At 42.4% G+C, this 19561-nt stretch overlaps 1 protein-coding gene across 2 annotated transcripts in view; it reads left to right on the top strand.

Annotated features, from left to right (window-relative positions):
* Window positions 1-19561, top strand: part of PDE10A (phosphodiesterase 10A) — a 516915-nt gene that overhangs the window by 432731 nt on the left and 64623 nt on the right. For both annotated transcript variants that reach the window (XM_073627496.1, XM_073627495.1), the window contains exons 18-19: window positions 804-976; window positions 14065-14176. In XM_073627496.1, coding sequence (XP_073483597.1) covers window positions 804-976; window positions 14065-14176 — 285 coding nt within the window. The remainder of the gene's footprint in view (window positions 1-803; window positions 977-14064; window positions 14177-19561) is intronic.

Genomic DNA, 19561 nt, shown 5'->3' with positions numbered 1-19561 from the left:
TTTAAATCAACCAGTACAGAAAATGGAGACTTATCTTTTGTTAAAGAACATCACCTATGCCCCTTTAGAAGGTTAGGTGATCAATGCCACAGGATTGTTATTGTGGTCACTTCTAAAGAACTTGCATCAGACAGAGCAAACCAATATATATATATATATATATTTTTTTTTTTTCAGCATGTAAACATTTCACATTCTCCTTTTATTTCTTATGATTAATATTTAATTCTACATCTGCTTTAAATGTTTGTAGTATGAGTTATATATATAAATATAATTTATTAAAAACTTTAAAATTAGATTGAATATTATATAGAAAACTGAAGTGTTGTTTTTCTGAATTAATTACCCCTTGCAAATGTAACCACCTTTTTATAAACCCTGTGCTTGCCTAATATAATACACTGGTACTGAAAAGGGTTACAGTAGAGCTATGGGCAAAATAAAAAATAACATTTTTTTTCTTTAATAACTTGAATGAAAGTTAAATGAATAAAAACTGTCTTTTGTAGCAACCCCTGTCAGTGTCCATTGCTATGTTTCTACCCCTATACTTTTCTGGTTAGCTTGACATTTTGAAGGAAGTGGATAATTGATTTACTGACAGAAAAACAAAACTACTGTGTTCATGCCATTAATAGGCTACATTAAATAAGTGATTTTAACTTTGCCCATGGTTCCACTTTAAGATCCATCAATTAATCTCTTCTTCTCATATAATGGCAGAGGGAATAAAGTTAATCTTTACATGGAAAAAACACAGGACATTGTGCTTTTTATCTATGTTTTGTTGTTTCACATAGCTGGAAGGGCACAATATCTTCTCCAATTTGGGTTCTTGCGAGTATGAACAAGTGCTAGAAATTATCCGCAAAGCCATCATTGCCACAGACCTTGCACTGTATTTTGGAAATCGAAAGCACTTGGAGGACCTTCATCAAACCGGCGCGCTAAATTTTAACAACCAAGCCCACAGGTAAAGAAAACAATATGATTAACCCCTGTGTTCTTTGATCCCCTAAACTTGTATTCTTGCATATAAAATTGCCTGTGGCACTGCTTAAAGTAATCTACCCAAAATTAATATTCCATATTCTAGAGTGTTGAATTACCCTTTTTAATTGAACTTAAAGCGGTGTTACACACACACATACTGCAGCTGCTGGCTTTTAACAATAGGACGCTTACCTGTCCTGGAGTCCAGTAATGTTGGCACCCCAGCTGTCAGCCGCCATTGTGGGTAAGGGTACCCGGCAGTGTAGCCTTACAGCTTCATGCCGGGAACCCTACTGCGCATGTGCGAGGCCCCACTCCACTCTTCTACTGGCCGACGGGGAGAGGAGGAGGGAGTAGGAGGGAGCCCCACGGTGATGTCACGGGCCACGGCCTGGACTCCCGGAAGTGGGAACAAGATACCTGTCAAAGACAGGTATCCCCGAAAGCCAAAGTGCCAATTGTGGTACTGGAGGGGGAGAGGAGACAAATGAGCGGAAGTTCCACTTTTGGGTGGAACTCCGCTTTAAGGCAACAAAAATGTCAGTGATATGACGTTTAATGTTAGTAAGAATAGCTACCTACTTATGTCTGTGATTTGTTTTTTGGATGTACTATTTGACAGAAAAGCTGACTGGCATAGCATCTCAACATACAAAGTACATGTGAACTTTAAAGCAGACGCATACAAAATCAGTCCTGCTAAGTAGTGATGAATGGGAACTTGAGTTACTAGGAAGCTTATAGTTTAACCACTTAAGGACCGGGCCTATTTTTCAAACTTGTTGTTTACACGCTAAAATATTTTTTTTTTTGCTAGAAAATTACTTAAAGCCCCCAAACATTATATGTATATTTTTTCTAACACTCTAGAGAATACAAGTGAAAAATGATGTTATGCCGAGTAAATTGATTCCCAACATGTCATGCTTCACATTAGCGGCCGCTCGTGGAATGGCAACAAAATTTTATCCTTAAAAATCTCCATTGGCAAAGTTTTAAAAGTCTACAGATTGTGTTTTTTGTTTACAGAAGAGGTCTAGGGCTAGAATTATTGATCTTGCGCTAACGACTGCGGTGATACCTCACATGTGTGGTTTAAACACCGCTTTCATATGTGGGCGCGACTCAAATATGCGTTCGCTTCTGCACGTGAGCTCGGTGGGACGGGACACGTAAAAACACTTATTTTTTTTATTTATTTTACTTTTTACTTTTTCTTTTTATACTGTTCTTTTAAAAAAAAAGTGTCACTTTTATTCCTATTACAAGGGATGTAAACATCCCTTGTAATAGAAAAAAGCATGACAGGACCTCTTAAAAATTAAATCCGGGGTCAAAAAGATCTCAGATCTCATATTTACACTAAAATGCAATAAAAAATGTCGTTTGAAAAAAAAAAAAAAAAATGTACCTTTAAGGGCTATGAGCCGAAGTGGTGCTTTGACGTTGCTTCCGCCTTGCAATGATATGGAGCCGGGTGGGGTCATCTTCCGCTCACTCCTCACTCGGCAGCCAGCCAAGCAGGGGACAGGATCCGATCACCTCCGCCGCTGCCGTTGGCTCCAGTAAGTGGCGGAGGGCCCCGGAGTGAGGCGGGAGGGGGATGCCCTCTCCCACTACAGAATAAAAGTGATCTCGTGGTGAATCCGCCACAGAGACCACTTTTATCTGAAATCGGACCGCCCGCTGAAGTAGTGGATACTGATGTTATGGCAGCTGGCTGCTGCCATAACAACGATATTCCACTTCAAATAGCTGCCGTATAACGACAGCAGGCGGTCCGTAAGTGGTTAATAAAATTTCTGGAAACTAATTTTTCTACGTGATGAATTTTCCCTTACCTATAGGTTTCCTTTAAAGCAGTTGTAAAGGCTGATTTTTTTTAATCAATATAACAAGCATGATATATTTACCTGACACTGTCCACTCCTCTTCTCTGAGTGCCCCCATAGCATGCTGTGTGCTATGGGGGTACTCGTGCAGGGGCACTCCTGAGCCGGGCTGTGTGCATCCATAGACATATACTGCATGCCTTGGCCCCACCCCCCCACTCCATCCTCACAGGATTTGATTGACAGCAGCAGCCAATTGCTCCCTCTGCTGCCTCTGTGTCCTGTGAACACAGTAAAAGAGAGCAGTGCTGCTGCAGGCAGGCAGGCAGGCAGCGCATTAGATTGAAAGGGGATCCAGATAAGTATTTGGTATTGGGGGGGTGTGATCATGAATGTTTTTATCTTAATGCAGAGTAGTATGGGGCTCAACGCATCAATGTATAAAACAAAATGCATTGATGCCTGAAACCGATACTTTGAGGCTCTGTTCTTTCAGCTGTCAGTGGGACTCCCCCACTGACAGCTGAAATGTAAAATGTTTATCAACAACATTTCTCAGCCACTGAAACTCTAAGATAAAAAGAAACATTGTTTCTTTTTGTATCTTTCTGTTTCTCCATTTACAGATCAAAGGGATGAACTTCGATCTGCAGATTACCTGAAATCTCCCACTGTGGCCGCCCCGGTACAACCTATGTTGCAGGCTGACCCTGCCGCTGCACCAGTCTCTGTGCAGGCCAGGCACCCACCTCGAGGATTACCTCTACAAGAGGTATGTCTGGTTTCACTCCGCTTCTCCAGCGATTTGTGAGGTGATCCAGTCCAATGCAGAGGGTTTCTCAACCAAGTTGAGATACACTTTGAGATGCTGTCCCAGGTGTTTCCCACAGTCAGAAGCAAAGTAGGTTTCATGATAACTTTGCTTTCTGAGAGAGCCTTGGCCTGGGCAAACCCTCTATGTGAGACGCAAAAACCTGTTGTCTTGAGCTACCCTGAGTTTGTGGCTTTGTTTAAAAGGGTATTTGACGTTCCCGCATGCTCCACTTCTGCTGCCAAGTGCCTCATGTCCGTCGAACAGAGTACGTGAACTATTGTCGACTACGCCATTGAATTCCGTACTCTGGCAGCAGAGGTTGCGTAGAACAAAGAGGCCCTCGTGGCTACTTTTTCTCATGGTCTCTCGGATACAATCAAGGATGAGATAGCAGCCCGAGATATACCCACTGAGCTGGAGAAGTTGATCACGTTTGCCAACCTCATTGACGCCAGATTTAGAGAAAGACTCTCTTTTAAGGAGCGCTTGCGGAAGCCTCCTGTACATTTGTCTCCGAGCTTTGCAGTCCCACCCGTGCCTCCCTCACCTCCCATGCCTCCTGGTACCGAGTCAGTCAGTGAAGGTGAACCCTTGCACTTGGGTTTCATGCGTTTCTCTGCGGATGAGAAAACCTTTAGGAGGAGGGAGAGATTGTGCCTTTATTGTGGCCAGGCAGGTCACTTTTTGAAGTCATGTCCTACCTGTCCAGGGAACTCCCGAACCTTGAGGTCCTGTCACGGACAGACCTTAGGTGGCGTTGATTCATCCCCAGTTATCCAGAAGGATAAGCCCCTGGTTTCGCTCACCCTTTTTTGGGTCGAGTTGTCCGTCAAGATACAGGCTCTAATGAACTCTGGGGCTGCAGGCCTGTTCATTGATGCTGCCTTTGTATCGAAGCACTCGATTCCACTGCAGCTGCGTGACACTCCACTTGCCACTGAGGCTCTTGACGGGGTACCTCTACTGCCTGCCCATGTGACTCATGAGACGGTTCTGTTGTCTTTGACAAAGGTCAAGCCGGTAGTTTGCCTCGACACCGGCCGTATGATTGTGCAATTGACCTTCAACCTGGTGCCATACCCCCTCGTGGCCGGGTTTACCCTTTGTCAGTCTTGGAGGATAAGGCCATGGAGGAGTGTGTTGCAGACGGACTTTCTCGAGGTTTCATCCGCAAGTCCTCGTCTCCTGCTGGTGCTGGTTTCTTCTTTGTGAAGAAGAAGAGAGTGGTGAACTGAGACCTTGTATTGATTATAGGGGTCTCAGTCGTTTCACAAATAAGAATGCCTATCTGATTCCATTGATTACAGAATTATTTGAACGCCTCAAGGGGGCAACGGTTTTCACGAAGCTTGATTTGGGAGGGGCATACAATCTCATGAGTATTGAGGGCGACGAGTGGAAAACTGCGTTTAATACCAGAACAGGCTATTGTGAGTACCTCGTAATGCCTTTTGGCCTTTGTAAAGTCCCAGCAGTTTTCCAGAAGTTTATTAATGTCCTCTGAGATTCGTTGCAGTTATGTATGGTGGTTTATCTCGATGATATTCTCATATTTTCCAAGTCCCTGGAGAGCCACCACACAGATGTCTGTCATGTGCTTCAGAAACTTAGAGAGAACAAACTCTACTGTAAACTGGAGAAGTGCAAGTTCCATCATGAACAGGTTAAATTCCTGGGTTATGTAATTTCCACTGCTGTTTTTTTTTCGATGGGCCCAGAGAAACTTTCGGCAGTTCTTCAGTGGCCCCGACCCGTGGGTTTACATCCTCTGCAGCGTTTACTGGGCTTTGCCAACTATTATCGGAAGTTTATTCGTAACTTCTCGTCTCTGGTCAAACCCGTGAAAGGACGGTAACCCACAGAGTTGGTCTCCGGAGTCCATTAAGGCCTTTGAGAGTCTCAAGGCTGCCTTTGTTTCTGCTCCTGTGTTGGCACATCCTGATCCTACTTTACCTTTTATCCTTGAGGTTGATACTTCTGAGACTGGTGTTAGCGCCCTTCTGTCTCAACGCCCTACCTCTGAGAGCGCTATGCTGTGGTTCCGGTTCCTGTGATTCCTCCTGATCGTATTCTGGCTACGGTTCGCACCAGTCTCACTTCTCCTTTGGGTGACAAAATTCTTGCTGCTCAGGTCCATGCTCCTCCTGAGAAACCTTGTGACCGCTGCTTTGTCCCAGAGAGTCTCCGTACTGCCGTGCTCCAGACTTACCATTCTCCCAAGGCTGCTGGCCACCCTGGGAATAATCAACTCTTTTGGGCCATTTCCCAGGGATTCTGGTGGCCTAGTCTATGTGCTGATGTAACTGCCTTCGTAACTGCCTTCATAGCTGCCTGTTCCGTGTGTGTGCAGAGTCTCCATGACACCTTTCAGTGGGCCTCTTACAACCCATACCCAATGGAGAGAGGCCCTGGACCCACCTATCTATGGATTTCATTGTTTAGTTACCCAACTCCCAGGTCAAAACAGTTATCCTTATGGTGGTTGACTGGTTCCCAAAGATGTGTCATTGTATTCCACTTAAGAAGTTGCCCACTTCTAAGGAACTGGCTTCCATTTTTGCTCGGGAGATCTTTCGCTTACACGGACTACCTAAGGTGATTGTCTCGAACAGGGGTAGTCAGTTTGTGTCCCGGTTCTGGCGAGCCTTTTGTGCACAGTTGGGAATTCAGCTTGCTTTTTCCTCTGCGTATTATCCGCAGTCTAATGGGGCCACAGAATGAGCCAATCAGCCCTTGGAGCAATTCCTACGTTGTTATATTTATGACTATCATAACAACTGATCAGACCTATTACCATGGGCAGAGTTTGCTCACAACAATGCCTTGAATTCTGCTTCCCGATTGTCTCAGTTTATGGCAAACTATGGTTTCCAACCTTCCATGTTGCCTGACTCATTTGTTCCGCAGAGTATTCCTGCGTTAGAGGAGCACCTCAGTGCTCTTCGTTCCACCTGGACACAAGTCCAAGAGGCTTTGCGACATGCTAATTATAGGTACAGACTCCATACTGACCGCAGAAGCCTGCCTGTGCCTTCCTACCAGGTTGGGGACGGGGTTTGGCTGTCATCTCGCAACCTCCGACTTCGTGTTCCCTCACTGAAGTTCGCGCCTCGGTTTATTGGGCCTTTCCTTATTCTTCGCAGGATTAACCCAGTGGCTTAAGCATTAGACCTTCCTTCTAATATGCGTATTTCAAATGTATTTTATGTTTTCTTTTTAAAACCTTTGGTCTGCAACCATTTTACCACCTCAGTGCCACGTCCTCAACCTGTACAGGTTGAGAACCATGAGGAGTATGAAGTACAGTCCATTGTTGACTCTCATAGGTTCTGTGGGTGCATACAGTACCTGGTGCATTGGAAAGGGTACGGTCCTGAGGAACGCTCTTGGGTCTCATCCTCGGATGTACATGCCCCTGTCCTCCTCCGTGATTTCCATAGACATTTTCCCCTCAAGCCTGGTGGTCCTCCAAGGGGGAGGGGTGGTTGAGAAGGGGGTACTGTCAGGGCTGTGCTCAGCCCTTCCTTCTCTGAACTGGCCGTCCAAGCTGTCGGCTAATTGTCAGGTCCTATCTCTCCACAGTTACTCAGCTGTTGATGATATTTTGTTCGTCAGTCCTGCCTACTTAAGCCGTCCAGTCCAGAGGAGCTCTGCCTTCGCCTTGGTCAACATGACAGAAACTTTCTCCTGCGATCCTGTTCAAGACTGGCTTTGTTAACATCACTTTAGCTCCAGATCCTGCTTGCTGTTCCACTACATTGATCCCTGACTTCTGGCTTGGCTGACTATCCGTTCCGGTTACTGAACTTTGGCTATGTTTTGACTATGTTTGTTCTTTTTACTTTTATTATTAAACAAGTGTGATTTAACCAGGGCTTTTTTTCTCAAACAATAGGTGCTGGAACTTAACCACAGACCCACAAAACCCCTCCCCCTACACACACCCTTCAAATCACATCAAATAGCGGGTGTGTTCAGTCAAATTTCACGAAAACAGTAGGAGGGTCTTAAAGGGGCATTAAGTACCTTGATTGCATCAAGAGTGCAGAGCTGTCACTTATAAATACAGAAACCAGACTTCTGTGATTACAAGTGATTGTGGTGAGCAGGCACCAAAGGGTCTGAGTCAGAGGTGGTGGAACTGAGTTTCACCAAGTTCCCCCTGAAAAAAAGCCCTGGATTTAACTGTACTTCTGTCTTGGCCTGATTTCATGGTTTCTGACAAGAACTGCCATTTTCAGTTTGTGGCCTGCCATTCAGCCTGTCCACAGCTCCCAGAGTATTCACCAAGGCCCTGGATCCAGTCCCTTGGCTCCTGCATGCCCTGGGTATTTCTGTTATAGAAGACAAGGAATACTTGCTTTTGGGGGAGCAATCCGCTTCACACCTGAAGACCAATGGAGAGGTTTGGATGGGTTCTGAATTTGCAGAAGCTGACCTTAGTCACAACACAGAGTTTGGAATATTGAGGTCTGATTCTAAATATGGTCCTGGTCAGAGTGATTCTCCCCCCAGACAAATGTCTTGCTCTGAGGGCTCAGATGGACTTGCTCAAGACTCTGACAAATCCCTTATTTTGACTTTGCATAAGTGTTCTTGAAATCTATCAGCATAGGGAACTTGGTCACCGCAGGGGAGGTCCTTGCCCATCAACATTCTGGAATTGAGAGTGATTCTCCTTACTATAGTGCAATGGTTGGTGCAACTGATATTCCTCCTTTTAAGGGATCAGTCAGAAAACATCAGGGCTGTGGTGTGCATAAATCATCAAGGAGGCACCAGAAGTCAGGCAGCTCAGGAGTAAGTGGATCATTTCCTTTCTTGGGTAGAACTAAATGTTTTGCCACCCACAATCCAGGCATGGAAAGTTTGGCAGGTGGATTTTCTCAGCCATCAACTGTCTTCAGGGATGTGAATCTTCTGGCATCCAGGTTCAATGTGAAGCTGGAGAGGTTTGTCTCCAGAACCAGGGATCCTCAAGCATTCAGGGTGGATGCTCTGGTGACACTGCGGGATCAGTTCTCCCCAATTTATGCCTTCCTGCTGTTACAGCTTCAACCTCGTATGCAGTCTCAGCTACATACAGTATACAGTGTCCAATCATTGAAAATATTCAAAAGGATCAAACATAGAATAGTTCTTATGAAGAAGTAGCAAGTGACATGATTCAGGTGATCTTCCTTTAGTGCTTTAATCACCCAGTGCGACCTCCACCAATGTCAGAAAAACACACTCAACAGATATAGTTGCTGTCTAATGAATAGAACAGCAAAAATCACATAAGAGCCAGGTCATCAGAGGTATGTAGTCCAATTGGGTTTTTTGATATTGTGCGGAGCACTGCAATTTTTCTTTGTTAATGCTACATACAGTTTATACAGTGCTCCCAGCTGCTGCTGCATGTTAGTGAAGGAAATAGTTTGTTTGAACCAGCTTGGTCCTAGTGAACTATTTTAAATTCACTAAAAGCTAGAGATTAGCTTTAATGGCATGGCTGTTGAAGCTAGGGTTTTGAGACAGGGAAGTCTCTTATTTAGTCATTCCTACCATGCCAAAGGCTAGCTAGACAACTTTAAAGAAAATTTACCAGATTTGGAAGTCTTATTTTGCCTGGTGTGAGACTCTGGGACTTTTATCCTCATAGGTATGTGGCGGGTCACATCCTGGCATTTCTGCAATCTAGAGTCGATTAGACTTGAGTATGATCAGGGGTCAGGTTTCAACCTTGGTTCGATTTCAGAGACCTATTGCTTCTCATTCCTTGATGTGTGCCTTTGTACAAGGGGTAACACGTATTGTTTCACTGGTTAAGACTCCGTGAAACTTGATACTTTCAGAAATCTCCATTTGAACCCACCCACGATGTTGCTTGAGTTATTTTGATATGGAAGGTTCATTTTCTGGTTGCCATTACTTTGGTTTGTAGCGTTACGGAAATTGTTGCTGCTCTTACCTTACCATGGTGCTCTACTGTGACTAGTGGCAGGTGGTTTTGTGGTCTCAGCTGTCTTTTTTACCTAAGGCGGTTTCACCATTCCATCTTAGAGGAGCTCCAGACTCCATCAGGAAAAATTAAAAGTCAGCAGCTACAAATACTGTAGCTGTTGACCTTTAATATTAGGACACTTACCTGTCCCCAAATCAAGCGGTGTCTTCACCCAAGCACATTTTTTAATTGGCTCTCAGGTGCTGCTGCCACCACCATTTTGGGTGAGGGAAACCAGCAGTGAAGCCCTGAAGCTTCACAGCTGATTCCCTACTGCGCATGCGTGAAGCGTGCTGTGCTTTGTGAATGGCCCAGCAGCTGGGGGAGGGGGCCAAACTTCCAGATGACTTCACCGCGGCAAAGTCAACTGGAAGTGGGAGCGAGTACCTGTTAAAACCAGTTACCCTCTTCCCCCCCCCCCGAAGGGTGCCAAATGTGGCAGCGGAAGCGGGGGGAGGCAAATAAGCAGAGCTTCTCCTTTTGGGTGGAGCTCCGCTTTAACCGACACATTGTGTTTCTGTCCTTCTGTCCTAAGTCTCAGATGCCAGAGAACAAGGTTTTTCACACCTTGCATGTTGTTCGTGCTATCATGTACAAACCCTGGCAAAAAAATATGGAATTGCCACTCTTGGAAAAAGTTAATTCAATTGTTTAATTGTGTAGAATAAAAACTAACTACAGACATGCCTCAAAACTATTATCATTTAACATTCCAACCTTCTGGCTTTAAGAATCAGTAAAAAAAATAAAAAAAGAAAGAAGACTGTAGTCGAATGCAACTGTTTTTGCAGATCAAGCAGAGAAAAAAAAGAAGTCACTCAATTCTGAGGAAAATATTATGGAATCACCATGTACTTTGCAGTTCTAAAACAAACATCTGCATCAAATTACAGCCTGAAAAATGATGTCATCATCACCAAACAAAAAAAAACAAGGTTACAGTTAGCTAAAGAAAAGCAATCATGGACTGACTGTGGATGACTGGATGAAAGTGATATTCAGGGATGAATCACAAACGCAGGGTGTTGATGTTGGAATTGTTGTTTGGTGCCGTTCCAATGAAATGTATGAAGACGACTGCCTGAAGAAAACATGCAAAGTTCCACAATCATTGATGATATGGGGTTGCATGTCGGGTAAAGGTACGGGGGAGATGACAGTCATTAAATCTTCAATAAATGCACAAATTTATATTGAGATTTTAGACACTTTTCTTATTCCATCAATGGAAAGGATGTTTGGTGATATGACATCATTTTTCAGCATGTAATCTGATGCAGTTGTTTGTTTTAGAATTGCAAAGTACATGGTGATTCCATAATATTTTCCTCAGAATTGAGTGATTCCTTTTTTTTTTTCCTCTGCTTGATCTGCAAAAACAGTTGCAACTGACTACAGTTTTCTTTCTTTTTAATAATGTTTAAGTGTTTCTTAAAGCCAGAAGGTTGGAATGTTAAATGAAAATAGTTTTGAGGCATGTCTGTAAATAGTTTTTTTACACAATTAAACAATTGAATGAACATTTTCCAAGAGTCACTGGTGATTCCATACTTTTTGCCAGGGGTTGTGTTACCTCAAGTTGACAGCTGCTGTACTTCAGCCTGCTTCTCTCCTTTTGTTTTCTGAAGGCCCAAGAAAGGGTCACACAGCTTCCAAATCTACAATTTTTCAATGCACCTGTCAGCTTATTTTTTAAAGCGGAGTTCCATCCATTTAAAAGTCAGCAGCTACAAAAAGTGTAGCTGCTGACTTTTAATAATCAGACACTCACCTGTCCGACGGTCCAGCAATGCGGGCGTACAAAGCCCCACTCCTCTGCCCCTCCTCTCCGTGGCACCTGCATTCTAACTGTGGGCGCCCAGCCATGGCTTAGCTGTGATTGGCCGGGCAATCTTCTGGGACCTGTGACGTGTCTTAGAAGATTTCAGGGAGGGAGGGGGGAAAGGTGATCTTCCTTCCGGCACCAGGGAGGAAGTGGGAGCTGGGTGCCTGTAAAAACAGGGTACCCTCTCCTCCACCCAAAAAATTACATGCCAAATGTGGCATGTCAGGGGGTAACCAACACTTAAAGCGGAAGTTCCATTTTTGGGTGGTACTCCGCTTTAAGCTTACAGTCTAAAGAGACATTCAGTTTTTAGTAATGGCTCATTCTACCAGGAGTGTTAATGTTTCCTGGGTTTTCATCATCAGGCTTTGGTAGCTCAAGCTTGTAAAGCTGCTACCTGATCTTGGTTTAGAATTTTACCAAGTTAGAGCTGTTGAAGAAGCTTCCTTTTGATCTGAGAGTTTTGCAGGCTGCTGTGTAAGGTTCTAACTTGTTCTGGTTTAGTTATTTAGGGCTTGTTGCCCCCCTTTGCTTTGGGACATCCCTATCGTAATGGATATGAAGATGTGTGTGTCCTAGGATGTACAATAAAGAAAATGGGGTTTTAGATTTAACTGTAAAATCCTTTTCTTGGAGCACATCACAGAACACAGGGATCTCCCATCCCTCTTGCTCTGTGGTTTATGGCTTGCTTCAAACACCAACACCCTGCCTAGCTGGGAGTGGTTATGCCTGGATTATTATTTCCTTTTCTTTTTGCCAGTGTCCAGTCGCCTGAAGGGGGCAGCAATAGCCCTTTCTTAATGGGTATGAAAATACCCTGTGTCCTGTGATGTACTCCAAAAAAAGTGTTTTACAGGTACACCAAAAATCCTGTTCTTGCAGTGCTTTCAAATGACATATATCAAGTCATCAAATGCACTGAGAATTTTCTAGGGAGGGTTTGCTCCACAATCTACTAGTTTATGGCCATCTTTTGCAACAAGTTTACCTGAAAAGGCTTTGAAGCTGTGAAAAGGAGTCCAGCATTTAGAAATAGATTAGAAGAGAGATATCCTGCTGAAAGAGAGTATATTGATGTAGATGCTGGTGGTGGCACTGTTTATGGAAACACAAAAGATAAAATAGGTGATGGAAGACACAACTGCTGTTTAGATCATCATGAAGTAGTTGGGAATCTCCGTGATGGAAAGAGAAGATATCAGAGGAGGATAGAGTGAAAGAGATGAAACTGTGATGAGATACCACAGAAAAAGCCCACAATTGTCAGGTGCCAGTACATCTTATCATGTAAGCAGCTGTAGAACTAGTCATGCTGCTAGTGCCTCTTAGGGCATTGGTCTCCAACTAAAAAATAATTAAATTGGTCATTCAAAACACAATTTTCCTTTATGATGAAATTTAAACATTAAAAAAAGACATGAACAACCTTGGGTATACAGGGTGTAGGGTATTTGATAGGGCAGGCACCCTCTGATTCCTACCAACAAATAGAAATCCTTAATGCTGTAGAAAACCTAATATTGATAAAATGAATACTCTATCTGTACTGAAAATGAATTTCATGTTAACCAAAGGAATATATCCCTGAATATAAATGCTTAAAGCGACACGGTCATGGAAGAAAAAAGAAAGATGTTAGGCTTGCCTGTCCTGGTGCCCATGATGCCTTCAGATCTTTGTTCTCTTCAAGAGATAGACCAGCTAAAGAACCTTCAGCTCCTGACACTGTACTTGGTTTCACCAACTGGCCTCTGAGTTAATACAGAAGTTAAATGACTTGTTCATAATGAAAAGTGAATTGTTCACTTTGAATACCCAAACAAAATGTCGCCAGCATGCTTGGTTGCTTAAAGTGAACCTTCCATTTTATTTACTGAAATCAGCATCTGCATATAAATTGAGCACTGTTGTGTGCAGCATCCATTAAGTCCGCTGAAGAGGGGTAGAGTGTCATAGATGTCACTGGTTTCATTTCAGAGCTGCTTTGTCTGGTTTGCATCAGATTTCTAGTGCATGTTTGAAAATGACTGTTTGTTTAGAAGTAACATTAAATGTCCTTGTTTTAGACACTTTTAATAATAAGAAGAAATGCTATCCCTGCTTGGTACTTCACAATAATTAGCTGCATATTTGGTGCTTTGATGAAGCTGATTAGTAAGAAATTAGCACAATTGTGTCATACTCCTTTTGTCATTAAATTGTTGTTCCTCCCTCTCGAGACATGTATGTCCAATTACTCTTTGTTTTCCTTTTTGGTTGCTTTATCTTGTATGTGGTGTTAGAGATATTAAAGATCACAGCCTTCAGAGTGAAATATGGAGGCTGCCATTGCAGACCTATACTTCTATAGATGCTAGTTGCCTGGTTGTCATGTTTATTGTTTTGCTCCAACACTGACCAAGAACAAATAAGAATATAGAATTATAAATTTCTGTAACATTCATTTGCCATATACTTGTTTCTGGTATGTGATGTACTGAAGCATGACGCAACCATGCAACTCGCCTTTTCAGGAGGAGGCCAGCAGTAGTAACATACACATTTCACTCTAACACGTGTACCTAAAATAAATAAACAAATTAATGTTCCTTTTTTTAAATGTTTTCAGAGATCGCATGATTGGGTTAATGATGACTGCATGTGATCTCTGCTCTGTGACAAAGCTATGGCCTGTGACCAGACACATTGCTGATGACATATATGATGAATTCTGGGCAGAGGTATGATTTTTATGCATTTTATTTTACATATGCAGCACTACCCCCGTAGCAGTTGCTGATGCCAGGGTTCCCTACTGCTGCACAGCCAGTAGCACAGCATTTCCTTCTTGCATCTAGACACAGAAATCAGTCCTTTGGCTTGTTTTTATTGTTTTATTAGGGGATGATAATTAAAGCCTCGTACACACAATGCGATTGTTGGCAGGGGATTATCTAACAGACTGTTGTCCTAAAATCTGACTGTTAGTACGCTCCTTTTGACAATTGTTGTCCAACTTTCGGCCATCAAATGTTGGATGGCAGGCTAGTCAATTTTCGGCTGACAACGGCCTGTTGTCAGATTTACATATGGTCAGTACACAAATCCGTCACACAAAAGTCAAAAGTACAAACATGCATCACTGCTCACCAAACACAAAATTAGCAGAAGGGGCCCAAAGGGTGGCGCTCGAGATGAAATTCCTCGTAGTATATCACTACGTTCGTGTTTGTTGCACGACAATTGTGTACCATTAGTATGCAAGACAAGATCCTCGCCCTTAAAACAAAAATCAGACGCTCGGTTGGCCAACAATCGCATTGTATGTACAAGGCTTTAGATGGGGTAAGGGATTATGGGATGCCCAACTTGAAAAATGTCCATAAACAGAACCAGGGGCAAGTCCTCCCTATTTACAGATTCCTCTTCTTCCTTCCTCCTGCACAAACTTGTTTTCCTTTTTGTACAGCTTCTGCTGGCTCACTCCTGGAAGAAACTAACAGTCTCTTCTTAGCTCAGTAACAACCCATTACAGGCTAGGAACTCTCAGTCCCTTTGTAATGTAGCACATAAGGAATAAACAGCATCTCACACCACCTTTAGCTTCCCTGTAGACAATGATCCCAGTTCCACTGCTTGCAGAAAAATGCCACCCCACCTGGCTGCTTTCTGTTCCCAGTCCTCCTGACTGACATACACATGGAGACTCTCTGGGGCAAGATTAGAATAAGACTTGGCACATCGCTGTCTTCAAGAGAGACCTGCTACAGCACCAGGCCATTCAGTATGGAGTTTAGAAAGATTAAACATATTGTTGAACGCCATTTACCAATTTTATATAATGACAGTGTGTATGCCCAAATCATCTCCGGTGGGGCTAGAATCGTTTCTAGACCTGCGTCCTATCTAGGCAACTACTTATCCCCTAGCTATTTTACATCTAGTAATAAGCAGGGGAACTACAAGTGTAGCACAAAAGATTGCCCTTCTTGTCCACGTTTGATTAAGGGAGAAGGATTTAAGTCTACAGTTAGTTACAGAAATTACAATGTCAAGGATTTTGGAAATTGTAACACCAAATATTTGATATACTTGATTACATGTAAAATCTTACACATACAATATGTGGGCAGAACACCAAGGAGATTGCGGGATCGCTTTCATGATCATGTGTATAATATACAGCGGAATTACTCTACAAATGTTGCTAATCATTTTAATCAATCACATGCTGGCAATCTCGCAGTTCTACAAATACAGGGATTGAAAGAGTTAAAAGACCACCTAGGGGAGGTGATGTCTTTAGGTTGCTGTGCAAGCGGGAGGTCTTTTGGATTTTCCATTTGAGAACGTGTGTATGTGTGTGTGTGTGTATGTATATATATATATATATATATATATATATATATATATATATATATATATATATATATATATATATATATATATATATATATTCATATTACAGACCCAAGATGAGCATCTTTAGAGGTATCTTGGCAGTTATGGCACAAGTCAGAAAGTTTCTTTTTTTTTTTTTTCTTGAGTTCTGTTTCTAAGCCAACACCCATACAAACTACTTCTCTTGCCCTGTGTGCTTGATGATATACTCTGCAAAATATGATATTTTCAGAGACCTCTGGTGTTTTGTTGGAAAAAAATCGGCAAACCTATACCTTCTCAAAAACACGTACGTAAAGGCATAACTTCTCAAGTAAAATGGAAAATGGAATACTTATCTTTCTGTAATTTTAAATTCCTAGTGTCTGTCCATATCAAAATGGAAAGTTATGGAATAATAAATATTACATTTTCAGTTTTCCTGGTGCCTGCATGGCAGCACATATCATAGGAAGAGTATCTCCCCCCCCCCCCCCCCCCCCAAAGAATACTAAGGGACTTGGGGCAACTGATCAACAATTGATGAAAAAAAACATAGAAATGTATTAATATAAAAAATATATGTGGTGCGTACAACACCAAACAGGATTTACATATATGACATAGACAGAATCATATAAAAATGCAGATCATTCAATACTGAGCCTGAGCAATATTGGGCTCAGTACTGAATGATCTGCATTTTTATACTTTTTATATGATTCTGTCTATGTCGGATGTGTAAATCCTGTTTGGTGTTGTACATACCACATATATTAATACATTTCTATGCTTTTTTTCATCAATTGTTTATCAGTTGCCTCAAAAGTCCCTTAGTATTCTTTGGGGGGGGGGGGGGTACTATTCTTATAATAATGTTCAAATTGGGATGTTGGCAACATATGGGTCTTCTCGGTTGTATTTCTATAAACTATATGGCATCACATATATGACAAATAACTCATAAGGGAAAAGTTATTAAAGCAAAAAGGGCTGCAAAGTCTATTTTGCCAAAATCCCAATAGGTCGAACTGTCTGGACCCACACTGTAATGCAACATGAAGGTGGAGAAAAAAGACGGCCAGCTGGCTGCCAGACAAATTATTATTATTATACAGGATTTATATAGTGCAGACAGATTACGCTGCACTTTACAACATTAGGGCAGACAGTACACTTACAATACAATTCAATACAGGAGGAATCAGAGAGCCCTGCTCGTTAGAGCTTACAATCTAGGAGGGAGGGTCAAGTTATACAAAAGGGTAATAGCTGTGGGTTATGAGCTAATGGAGAAAATAGTGAAGTTGCAGTTGTCCTGATGAAGGCAGGATAGGCTTCTCTGAAGAGGAAAGTTTTCAGGGATCGCCTAAAAATGGATACGTTTGGAGACAGTCTGACAGATTGGGGTAGGGAATTCCAGAGGATGAGCGAGGCTCGGGAGAAGTCCTGGAGGCGGATATGAGAGGAGGTGATGAGGGAGCTAGAGAGTAGGAGGTCTTGGGAGGAACGAAGAGGGCGATTAGGTTGGTATTTTGAGACTAGTCTAGTGATGTAGCTGGGGGCAGAGCTCTGGATGGCTTTGTAACTTATTGTTAGTATATTGAATCTAATTCGTCAGGTGAGTGGCAGCCAATGGATGGACTGGCAGAGAGGGGTAGCAGACACTGAGCGGTTTGTAAGGTGGATGAGTCTGGCAGCAGCATTCATGATTGACTGAAGGGGGGATAGTCTATTTAAAGGTAAGCCAATGAGGAGGGAGATCCACAGATGATCACAGGAGACACCCTTGCTAACACTGGCCAGGAAGATGACAATGCTCCTTGTGTGTAATGAGCTGTCACCACTCGGGGAACTGTGTTGCCCCAGTGACATAAGCCTTCTAAATCACCTGAACAATCTAACTTGCAATGGTTCTGGATTAGCCCATCTGGAAGCCACCTGCCTTTTACTTGCCCCAACAGGTATGATGAATATTGTCCCTTCAGATGGACTGTATAAGAGAAAGATAGACTCCAATGCTTCTGGATGCATCCAAATTTTGACACTTAGAGGAATCTTGAACATCTGGGAGCACTGGTAGTACACATTCTTGATTACAGTGAAATACTGATGGAACCTTAGGGACAGACTCATGGATTAGTTGCAAGACCATTCTCCCAGGGAGAACATGATAAGCTACCGGATGCCTGTATTTTTGAAACTCTTTGACCTGAAGCAATGGCCAGTAGGAAAGCTGCCTTCTAAGTGTTTTTTAAGGAGCATTTCTATGGAGGTGCAAAAGGAGTGGAAGAAAGGACTTTAAAAACTAGAAAGAGATCCAACTGAAGATAAAGGTTTTTTTTTTTTTTTTGTTTTGTTTTTTTTTTTTTTTTTTTTTAGGAAGCCTCAGTCTGAGAACTGCTTTAAGGAATCTCTCTACTAGCAGATTCAGAGCCCACCTAAAATCAGTAAGAGCAAAATCTTGGACATTTAACATATTCAGTCTTAGGCTCAATCCAGGATACACAGCAGAAATTCAGAAATTATGTTGTGTACTTCTAGTGAGAAAGCATTGAAAGAAGCTTGCTTGGAAAACAGAAAATATCTCCCACACTTTATATGTTGCATCGTTTTTTTTGCATCCGAAGAAGCATCGTTTTTTTGCATCCGAAGAAGAACGCCCATTTCCTAATAAATACCTATCTTTTCCAACTTTTTCTGCTCAATTACTGTATGCAAATTCAATGCATTAAAATTCAGAAGCTGTGGAATCAGAAAAGGGGATATCTGCTCACAATTTGAAAAATGCATCTGAAGCCTGATCCATGACCTGGGCCTATATGGAATTATTGCTAAATTGTCACTAGGCCACAAGGTGCTATAGGAAATCTCTGTATGAGCAAAGTCGAAAGGTATACACACACCAACTGAAAAGTCTGAGGTTGAATAAGTACGTATGTTCCTGCAGCTTCCTGTAAACCTACTTGATTTTGAATGAAGGATACTGCCACCCGGGTTGTTAATCTGTCCATCCTCTCTGGAATATTGAGATATCAGTGCACCCACCCGACCATGGGGTTGCATGATGGGAAGGTTCCCATGAATTTTAGACACTGTGAGACTGTCATTCCATGATGGGAAGGTTCCCATGAGTTTTAGACACTGTGAGACTGTCATTGTCTATCTTAAGATTCACCAACGGCACCAAAACCATAAGTAGCTATTGAAGTGTGAAACAAAGTAATAAAGTGTGAGATACCTGAAAGTCCAAAAAGGAGAAATATTGTATATGAAATGCAGAAAGCAGCCATACACTGCACCTAAAATGGCAACTGTGGTTCTCTGCCCAAAAAACAAATCCATTGAAAAATGAGCGCTCACACTTGCAAGTGCTTTTCGCAGCTTAAGTAGTAGGATTTCATCTAGAAGAGCTTGAATCTGAATGGATCAATAAAAGTGAAAGTAAGAGGTTGTTGCAATAACAATCTTGTAGTCTTGAGGACAAAAAGAGAATGGGGCTATGGGTGCCTAGTCAAATCTTTCACTGAGCTATAATGGATCACGTGGGTTAAATGGGAGTAGAGCACAAACCATATGTATGCTGTCATGTAGGCATCAGGAAATCTCTTTATAGGTATTACGATTGCATAGCAGCTCTGAAAATTGATCTCCATCAGATATTAGCAGGCGCATTAAAAGATCCCAAAGTCTGATACTCGAGTTGATGCTGCTGCTAGAATTTTTCTGCTGTAGTTAATATAAGT

This window comes from Aquarana catesbeiana, linkage group LG04 (genome assembly GCF_042186555.1).
Source record: "Aquarana catesbeiana isolate 2022-GZ linkage group LG04, ASM4218655v1, whole genome shotgun sequence".
Lineage (NCBI taxonomy): Eukaryota > Metazoa > Chordata > Amphibia > Anura > Ranidae > Aquarana > Aquarana catesbeiana.
Note: the sequence above shows the minus strand (reverse complement) of the source record. Positions and strands in the feature narration are given on the sequence as shown.